This window comes from Myotis brandtii, unplaced genomic scaffold (genome assembly GCF_000412655.1).
Source record: "Myotis brandtii unplaced genomic scaffold, ASM41265v1 scaffold129, whole genome shotgun sequence".
NCBI lineage: Eukaryota > Metazoa > Chordata > Mammalia > Chiroptera > Vespertilionidae > Myotis > Myotis brandtii.
In genome coordinates, this window is record NW_005354551.1 from 143981 (window position 1) to 154573 (window position 10593).

Genomic DNA, 10593 nt, shown 5'->3' on the forward strand with positions numbered 1-10593 from the left:
TCAGGCCAGCAGCTGCCCGAGGCCCCGGCCACCTCTCTCTTCTCCCCCGCTAAGAGCTTGAGATTTGACAAATAAGGTGTCCGCCGGTGGACGACCAAAGGAAATTAATTCTAAATCAGATTTTAAACACAGTCAGGAGGCAAGAGAGCTCGGCGTTCATGCTCCCCCTCTGAAATGAGACTCCGGTATTTATAGAAAGATGATTAGGGCGGTGGAGGGTGATTTATAGTCGGTGTCCAGGTGACAGGAAGGACGGAACTGGGACTTCAGGCTGGGCTGCTGCTCCCCGGGTGATACTCTCGGAGATCCTCCCCTGTCTGGGGCAGGGGTGGGAGGGGAGAGCGCCAGGTGTGGGGGAGGTCACTGTGTCAGGAACTGTGAGGCCTGGGGAGCTTCCTGGTCAGGGAGCTGATTCAGTCCACCACCCCTGGCTGTGTGCCCTGGGGCCAGTCACTTCACCTCTCTGGGCCTCCATTTCCTCACTGGTAAGCTGCATTCGCTCCTTATGGCTCTGATATTCTTCTGTGGGTCTCAGGCCTCCAAACAGTGCTGTGACCAGCTAGGTTCCTTCTCCTGGGTGAAGTCAAGCACAGCCCAGGAAATGCACCCCCATCTGTTCCCAGCTTCTTATTGGTCCCCATCTCCGCACGGTCAGGCTACCCACCAAGGAGGGGGTGGGGAAGGGGGACACAGCCGCCTCCCTTCCGTGGGCCTCAGTGCTGGGCCTGTGCTGCTTCCTCAAGGAGGTTCCGCGGACAATCCCAGAAGCCCACCCACAGGACGATCAGAAACCCTCTCTCCTTGTGCGACTTAAAACCGGCATTCTGTCCCGAAACCTCGCTGCCTGCAGGGTACCGTGAGTTAATATTTTCTATAAAACCTATAATTACCTTGCAACTGGCATCATCATGTGTATTGTGATTTAAATGTAAAATTCAAAATTTGCTGCAATTCCCTGGCCCTGCTTTGCCTTCTCTTTATTTTTTATTGCCGCACCAGCAGCGCCAGGAAATGGGTGCGGCCTTGGCCTCCCCCGGCCCTGGGAGGTTCCGCTGCTCAGGTTTTGGGGTTTCCACCAAGAGCCCTGCCCCTGACATGCTGTGGGACCTTGGGCAAGACACAGTCCCTCTCTGGGCTCCTCTTCCCGCCTCTGTCTAAGAAGGCCGGAGCAGTTCCTCTGAGCAAGGCCCCAACCCTGACGTCAGGAGGACCGGACTCCCTCCTACGGGCGAGCGCATCTCAGCGCACACAGGACAAGCAAGGGGCTTGTGTGTGCTTGGGGGCTGGATAGACCCAGAGCTGGGGGCAGCGGCTGACAGATGTCCACCTGCCGGTGAGCCAGTTACTGTCTGAGTGTTACCCGGGGAGGAGGGAGGCGGGGCTTCGAGGACACAGGAAGCAGTTCAGGGCTCTGGAGTGAGACACCTGGCATCCGATCCCTCCTGTGTGACTGAAGTTGAGGGGCTCAATGTCTCGCATCTGTAAGATGGGAACATAATACTTAGCTTCGGGAACTATCGTAAGGATGAGAAACTGCGTGAACTCCCTGAAGGCGGGGACTCCCTGTGTCTATATCCCTGGGGCCTGGGACACAGTTAGATGCTCCACAGAATGAGTAGCTAACATGATGTGTAAGAATCACTAAGTGCCTGGCACATGGCAAATGCTCAAAAAATTGTCTCTAAAGGACTTTATTATCCCTACAGAAGGAGGGGGTGTTGGAAGCCAGCTCTGCTGAGAAAAGCAGTTGGGGTGGGCCAGCGATAGGTTAGACGCCTATCCCTGGCTCAGAGCAAGACAGACTAGGTCCCAGCTCCACCTCTCACCAGCTGTGAGACCTCAGTAGGTGACCCGACCGTCTGAGCCTCAGTTTTCCCATCTATAAAATGGAATTATAATACCTGCCTTGCTACAATGAGCAAATGAACTGATGGCTGAGGAATCCCCTTGCAAGCTGTCAAGGCAACAGGGATGTCTGTGACAGGGACCAGGAGAGGCTGGGGACCTGGGGAGCCCTGTGCACTAGGCCACAGAGGGTAGATAGAACAAACCCCGAAACAGGCAAATGTCACAGAAGGCGCTTTGAGTCTAGGGTCCAGGAGCAGTGAAGACTCGTAGCAGTTGCGAGTGTGAAGAAGGATTTTTAAGGAAACCAGAGAGCCCTGTTATTATTATTATTACCCAGCCGGGAGCTGAGAAATACAGGGATGTCTGTGACAGGGACCAGGAGAGGCTGGGGACCTGGGGAGCCCGGTGCACTAGGCCACAGAGGGTAGAACAAACCCGGAAACAGGCAAATGTCACAGAAGGTGCTTTGAGTCCAGGGTCCGGGAGCAGTGAAGACTCGTAGCAGTTGGGAGTGTGAAGAAGGATTTTTAAGGAAACCAGAGAGCCCCAGAGAGGGGCGGGAAAGGAACTGGTAGCTGGATGGACGATCCTGGTCCCAGAGAATGACCTTGGTCCCCACAGCAGGCTTCACTGTGCTGAGTGGCTGAGCTGCCATGTGTCCAGCCCCCGGGGAGGCCAAGGAAGGGCAGAGGGCAACCAGGCTGAGACCAGTACCAGCTGGGGTACCAGCTGTCTGTCCACACCTGCTCTCCCAGTGCTCCTGGGCTCGTGGGATGCTCGGCTGCACTGTGCCACGTGGGGGTCTGCTGACCACACACACGTGTGCGTGTGCACACACACACACACACACACACACACACAGCTTGAGGTCGGCCCTGCTCCTGGTCCCTGACATGGGAACCCCAGCAGTACCCCTGTGGGGGCAGGTGTCACACTAGTTCATGACCCAGGTGCCCTCAGCTGTCCTCCTTCACAAGCACCTCGGCTGTCCTCTCCCAAGGCCCTTAGTAAGATCCCCCTGACACGCTAGTTCATGACCCAGGTGCCCTCAGCTGTCCTCTCCCAAGGCCCTTAGTAAGATCCCCCTGAGCACAGCAGGTGCCCCTGTGACATGCCCCACCTGGACAGCTCTCCCTGGTGTCCCTGCCCGCAGACCTTCACAATGGCCCCGCACGGCACCCATTCACAGGCCTGGTGCCACCTCCCTCCACCCCACAGACTAGCAGTTTAGTGGTTTTGAGCACGGACTTTAGAGCCAGACTTCTGGGTTCACATCACAGCTCTGTCCCTTCCCAGCTGTGTGACCTTGGGTCAAGTCACTTTGCCTCTCTGTGCATCTCCTCGTCTACAAAACCAGTACGATAGTCGTTTTTGTTTCATAGGCGGCGGTGTGATGGGATAAGTTAGTACGTGAAAGGTGCTTAGAACAACGCCGACCTAAGTCAGCTCACCGCATTGTTCCCTAGCACAGGGGTGCACCCAGGAGTACCCCAACCACACAGGGTCCTGTAGGGTTACCTCTCCACATGCCACAGAGGGTACCGCCTGGCTGTAGTGTGTTTCCCTCCTTGCCCCCCACCACACACAGATGGCCGGTGCATTTGTTGACCCAGAAACACGGGAGGTTCACCCACTATCCCAGGTGCTGTGTGCACCACCCAGACACCTGCTGATTGTGGTGCGCCCTTCCCCACCACACACACACCCTGGCAGCCTTCCCCGCCTGAGCCCACCTGCCAGCCAACCCACACGGGGCGCGCTCACCCACACAGGCATCCTGCCGCTCCTCGTAGCCGGCGCTGCACACGCACTTGCCGATGGGCACCAGCCACTCGCCCTCGGCGCTGCAGTACATCTTGGGTGTGTCCCGCTCCTCTGAGTGCCGCACGCACTGGCCCCGCACCTCCACCAGCGAGGAAGAGTCTGCCCCCGTCACCGCCTCCGAGAAGGCAGCCAGGTTGCGCACCATGGTGGGGCACTTCTTGTAGTAGATGCGGAGGGACAGGATGGCGAGGCAGGCCCCGATGTCCTGGAAGGCCAGGTAGAAGCCGCGCTTGCTGAGCGGGCCCACGCCGCGCACCTCCGTGTTGAGCTTGAGGCGCCGCACACCCAGGTCGGCGCCCGTGAAGCTCTCGTCGGCCGCGATGGTGTCGATCTTGAGGAACTGGCTCTCTTGCGTGCTGGCGCCCAGGTCGCGGTCCGACTCCAGGTAGTAGAGGTTGAAGGTCTCCTTGCAGGTGCCCAGCACGCCGGGCATGCTGTTGCAGTCTCGCAGGGTGAACTTGATCTCGGCGTAGACGCGCCGGGCGCCATCGCGGGGCACCCAGCTGGTGCGCAGCCAGTTGTTCTGGTTGGGGCTCATGACGTTGCACACCTGGTACGTGTGGATGGGCCGGAAGGACTCGTCCACCTCGTTGATGGAGTCCCACTGCGGCAGAAAGAGCACAGCCCGCTGAAATGGGAGTCTGACAGTCCCCCCGCCACCTGCCCCATGCATCGTGCTGGGGGGTCCTGGGGAAGAAGTGGGGGCATTCTCCAGCCTGGAGGAGCTGACCTTGTCTGGCGGCTGTCACAGCTGCTAGACACCAGGCACCTAGAGATGTGGGGACAGAGTGCCACTCCTTCTGGGAGGGGTTACGTATGGCCTGTTTACAGATGGGCAAACAGAGGCTCAGACATATGAGCCCCGTGCCTGAGGTCGCGTAACTAGTGAATGATGGAGCCAGGACTGGATCCGAGACCAAGGCGGCACCGCTCCGGCCTCGTCTCTCTGTGGCCACTCCTATCCCTCCCAGAGTGCGGGGGCCCGCCGGGGGGAAGTCAGCGAGCCCACAGGCCAGTTTCCACAGCAGCTCCCAGAGGAATCTTTCTAATGCACGGACCCCACCTCACATCCTGCAGCAGCGCCCTCTGGTCTGGCGCTAGTTCAGTGACTGATGGATGGACGTGGCCCTGCTGCTCGTGATGGTCCCTCAGCCCCCCACACAGGGCTGGGGGCTCCCAGGCCGGCCTGGTCCACTCACAGGTGCCAGGATTCGGGAAAGTGGACTGTGACTGCTTCTGTGCCAGGTGCTGGCCAGGCATCGCTGACCACACCAGACACTACCAACGGAGTGAAACGGCAACAGTGGATGGGAGAAAACATCTGCAAATCATGTCTCTGATAAGGAATTAATATCCAGAATCTGTAATGAACTCCGACAACTCAATATCAAAAACACAAGCAGCCCAATTTAAAAAAGGGCAAAGGCCCTGAATGGACATTTCTCTGAAGAAGATATACAGACGGCTACGTAGCACGTGGAAAGATACTCAGCATCACTAACCAGTCGGGAAGTGTGACTCAAAAGCACAATGCGGTTCCACTTTACACCCCTGAGTTATGATCAAAACAACAGCAAAAAACCAGTTTTGGTGAGGATGTGGAGAGACGGAAGCCCTGGACTGTTGCTGGTGGGAATGTACAATGGTACAGGCAGGCACCGTGCGAAACAGTATGGTGGCTCCTCAGAAAACTAAACACAGAATCACCATATGGTCCAGCAATTCCACTTCAGGGTGAACACGCTAATGAAATAAAGGCAGGGACTCAGACAGGTATCCGCACACCCGCATTCACAGCAGCCAGAAGGTGGAATCACGTGTCCATCGATGGATGAATGGACACCCAGAATGTGTCCCATCCACACACGGGGGCAGTATTCAACCTGCAGACACAGGCTGCAGCATGGGGGACCCCCAGGACATCGCACAGAATGAGATAAACCCGACACAAAAGGACAACTGCGGCATGACTCCACTTCCACGAGGCACTCAGACCAGATTCAGAGAGACAGGAAGCAGAACGGGGGTGCCAGGGGCTGGGGAAGGCAGTGGGGAGTCACAGTTTAATGGGCACAGAAGTTTCAATCGGTAATCACGAAATAGTGCCGGACGCAGGGAACAGCATAGGGGACACAGTCAATACTGCTGTGATGACCGTGTATGGCGCCAGGTGGGTTCTGGACTTATGGGGGTTACGATTGTGTAAATGTCTAACCACTGTGCGGTACACCTGCAACTAATATAAGACGATATTGAAAGTCATGTGTAACAGAAAAAAAAAAAAGAAATAGAGTGAGAGGAAAAGGGGGACAAAAGGTAAAAGCCACCACCACCTCCACCACTCCTCGTGGTGCCCTGAGAAGCCGTGGGGTTCTGAACTGCCCACAAGAGGCAGAGCGAGGACCACGGGCACCTCACGTCCTTCCTGCCTGACACAGCCCCTCTGTTCCACCGCATCTTGGCCAGCCCTGTGGTCTGGACCCGCAGCACCCACAGCTGTGAAACGGAGCTCAGACAGGCCCACCTCTCCGAGGCCTGAGGATGGAGAGCAAGCCTGCACAGTGTGCCGCACGGGCCTGGCAGAGAGAGGCACCGAGGACTGGGGCCCCTACCACGCTGGGCATCTTCCCAGCCCGCCTGCGCCTGCCTCCGGGGACCACTGGGGGGAAGCCCAGCGTGTGCCAGCCTCACCTGAAAGAGATCATGCTTCCTGCACCCCCCACCCCAAGAGGACCCCTGCCCTGCACCCCACCCCGCAGCTGGGGTCTCTAGGCAGCGCTGTGTCAGTCACATCTGGGGTTAAAGTCACTGTCACAATTAACAAAGCACCAAAGAGCCAACCAGCTGCTCCCTGTCTGTTTCCTGCCAGGGCCCGGGACAAATTAATCAGCTCTATTCAAGTCCGTTCCAGCTGCCCCACCGATGCCAACGGCCTGACCTGGCCCTGCCAGCCCCGGGGCTGCTGCCGGTGCCCAGAGTGGCAGGAATTCCTGGAGGCTGGCAAAAAGGTGGAATCCGTCCTGCTCTCCGCCTGGGGCACCCCATCCCGGGCTGGGCGCCACTCCCACCCCAGCTGCCTCTCTAGCCCTGGCACCCTCCTCCCTCAACCCCCACCATTGCTCTGGAACTCGGTCTCACTCCCCGAACGGAACACGGTGAACCAGCTGGGCAGCCCTGGGTACATCACATCCCTCTCTGAGCCTCGGGGTCTCCTCTCCGTATGTAGAATGGGGTGGCTACAGCCTGCCCATTCCATCCGCTCTGGGGGATGGGGAGGACCCAGTGAGACAATGGAAAGGAATGTGTGCCCTCCTCTGAGGCAGCTGTTACTTACCAGAGGTGAAGCCAGCCTAGTGTGTGGAGGGCGGGGCACAAAGGGAAGGGGGCAGCCTGGAGAAAAGCATGGGTTCTGGGGCCAGACTCCCCCGCCCCCCAGCTTAACGGAGATGCTTAACCTCTCAGAGCTTCTGGTCTCTTACCGGTAAACTGTCCTTTTCATGCATCATCTCACTGAGGACAACTCCACGGAGCCCGTGTTACCGTCCCCACGTTATAAACATGGGGGTTGGGGGGAGGTAAAGGATTTGCCGGAGGCACACTGATTGGATGCAGCAGAGCACTGGCTCATGGGGACCCAGCACCTCGGCCTTCAGGCTGAGCCGTCTGCCTGATAATCTGATAACTTTGCTGATGCTGGAGACGGTCCTGGGTGAGCCTGTACCAGGCTGTTTAACGGGCTGCAGGACCAGAGGGGTGGAAGGAACCTCAAGGACCATCTCCAAAGGCTCCCCACCCAGCTGGCAGGACACTCACCTGGAAGGCGTATTAAACCAAAGATCCCAGCTCCTCCCTAGACCCCCTGGATGTCAGCATCGGCAAGGTTCACCTGGTAGCCCAGTTCGGGTACAAGGCCTCGAGTCTGGAAGCCAGGGGTCTCCTCTGGCCTTGTTCTCTCCCTGGGCAAGCCCCATAGAGACAGGAGTTGGTCCACAACTCAGGGGACAATGCAGGGCTGCCTCCCAACCTCACAATGAGGGCAGAGACCAAAGAGGGCAGAAGGGACTCAACTCGGGCTCCAGGCTCAGAGATATGAGTTCCAGTCCATCACTTAGAGTGGCGAGCCGGCACAGCCATGGCATACTCAGCCCCACGTTGGGCACCATATGAGCCGAGCCAGCTCAGCCAGGTTCGGTGAGCCTGAGAGGGGGCGGTGAAGGATTGAGAAAAGACAGACAAGAGAATGAAAGCTGGGTCTGGGTGGGACGCTGTCCTCTCTGATGGAGAGCTAGCGACAGCGCCACGGCCTGAAAGCCGTGTCTTTATTTTATAGCCAGATTCCATGAGGCAAAGTAAGGGCGTGGTCAAGATGTTTACTACATTCTCGTGCGTTTCGAATCTACTCAATTACATGCACCTGAACTCTATCAAGCCCACATGACTCAGCCACCTGGGACCACAGGTTCGGACCATAGGGTCACGCTTACAACTATGGCCTCTGGCTATAATTGTGCTGGGAGGGCTCTGCCCTCCAAGTCGGGACTTGCACGTGGCTTTGCCATGAGAGGACCGTGCACTCTCATTAGTCCGAGGCATGAACCTGTCCAAACACTGTAGCCGCTCTCCACAACTTAGAACCTGTCTGATGATGAGCAATGATCTCCCAGTGCACTGAGCCTCAGCGTCCTCATCTGTAAAATGGGGTGGCTGTACCTGCTTGCAGGATTGGGAGTGGGGATTAAATGAGATAACATCTGTAGATTGTTAAGAGCTATTGGATATAAGTTATTATTTGTTCTAAGTCCCAAATGAAATGGGATGACTCTGAGCCATACTTTACAGCACCCTGCAAACAAAAGAATTACACAAGCCAGGTCCTGCTCCTCGCCTGCTTAAAATCCTCACCACTCCTCGTTACCCTCAAAACCAAGTCCTGAGATCTGAGGGGGACAGAGACACCCAGAGCCAACCTGGAGCCAGGCCCACTCCCCCTTAGCTGTGGGGCATCAGGGGAAATGCTGACCCAGACCACAGCCAGGCACTCCCCTCCTCATGGGCCAGCCCCTGGCCCTGGCAGAGCCAAGATCCTTGTTCACCCTCCTCCCCGCTAGGAGACAGCCAATTGGGGCACACAGAGAGCACGGCCCAGGGAGAGACGGAGGCCCAGGGAGGTAAAGGGACACCCCAAGGACCCGGCCTTTGTCTCAGGCAGGACTGGCCTGCTCAGCCACAGAAGGGGTTCCCTACTGGCTCTTGGGCCCCGAGGCCTAACCCTCCAGCTCCTGAATCCTGGTGCCCAAGGGCTGAGGACAGGAAGCGACTCAGCTTACTGCTCCCTGGGACCCCGGGAGAGAAGGGGAGTTCTGACCTCAGCCACAGGCCACAGGCCACAAATGGCCCAGATGAAAACCCTACCTCAAAGTAAAGAAATAACCCCCTTCATAAATGTGAACTCCTGGTGTCATGATCATCATTACTATTATTAACACAATTATCCCTCTGTCCCCAGAGCCTCGGAAGCCAGTGTTCACGAAAGAACTTGTGGTACATGATGTGCTCACGTCTAAAGCAGGGATGTGCATGCGTGTGTGCGTGCGTGTGTGCGTGCATGTGTGTATGTTTCTGAGCACATTTGTAGGAGGAAATTTATGTGAGATACAACTATATTATTCTATATAATAAAAGCGTAGTATGAAAATTGTCGCCTCAACCAGGAGTTCGACCAGGGGGCGGGGCCAGCCGGGGGAAGGGAGGGAGGCTCCAGCCGGCAACCAGCAGCCACTAGGGATCCTACCAGTGCACGAATTTCATGCACTGGGCCTCTAGTATACTAATAACAGTGATGGTGACAATACGTTCAGGGAAGGCTCACCGGTGCCAGGCACAGTCTAAGATCATGTGTCACCAAAGCCCACGGGGTCGTCACGTGCTCCTCTCTTTCTAGAGACGGGAAACAGACCCAGGGGGGTGAGGTGGTGACCCAGGGCCCCAGCTTGTCGATAGCTGAGCCAGGACCCTACCAGACTCATGGCTTGCTTTGGCTTTCCTGCCCCGCCTCCTGGGATTTGGATAAAAGAAGTGGAGGGACTGGGCAGTGCAGCCTTGTCCCTGGAGTTACCATGACCACTGACCCAAAGGGAGATGATGGGCTGAGCCAGATAGGCCTGGGGCTGGCACTGCCAGCCAGGTGGTGCTGGTGGAAAAGAGAAGCAAGCAGGGAATGCAGGTTTCCTGACAGCCCCTGGTGAGGGCAGGGCAGCTGTGAGGGAGGGGACCAATCCTGAAGCCGTGAAAGCCCCGGATAGGGCCCTTCCTGGCCCTGTTCCTCGACAATGACATGCCTTAGGCTACCCTGGGCTCAGCTGTGGCACATCGTGAGTCTGCAGACCCAGGATGCAGACATGAGGATCCCACATCTGGGGCCTCAGACATGAAGCACCAGTTGCCCAGCACCGGGGATGGTTCTCTATTCCCAAGGCTCTGTGCGCACAAAACTGTTAAGAAATCAGCAGCTCTGTCTCTCATTGCTGTGTGTCCTTGGGTAAGTGCCTTCACCTCTCTGTGCCTCTGCTTCTTATTGATTTATCTGATTAGATTCTGTGAGTCACAGCCGCTCTCTGCCCCACTGCCCATCACTTACCCCGTGAGCCGGATACGTGAGCCAGCCCCAGTCCCCATAGATGGTTGATGTGTCCAGCAAGTTCACTGCAAAACAGGAGACGAGAGCACATCAGACCCCTGGGACCGCCTTCCCTAGTGCCACAAGACCCCCCAACCCAGCCATGCACCAGGCCCTGCATTTACCGATGTCTGTGTGTGTTTACACAGGGCCTTGCTGGTCAGTCTCATGCCAGCTCCATAGCTATGTGTCCTTTCTGACTTGCCCAGTCCATCAAGGCTCAGTTCAAGTTCTCTCTTCCCTGA

At 57.1% G+C, this 10593-nt stretch overlaps 1 protein-coding gene across 1 annotated transcript in view; it reads right to left on the reverse strand.

Moving 5' to 3' along the window:
* EPHA8 (EPH receptor A8) overlaps positions 1-10370 on the reverse strand; it is a 29202-nt gene extending 18832 nt beyond the window's left edge. The window contains exons 1-2 of the mRNA XM_014534330.1: positions 10310-10370; positions 3613-4276 (exon numbers count right to left, since the gene is read on the reverse strand). Of these exons, the coding sequence (XP_014389816.1) occupies positions 3613-4210 (598 nt within the window). The 5' untranslated portion in view covers positions 4211-4276; positions 10310-10370. The remainder of the gene's footprint in view (positions 1-3612; positions 4277-10309) is intronic.
* Between the last annotated feature and the right edge of the window lie 223 nt (positions 10371-10593).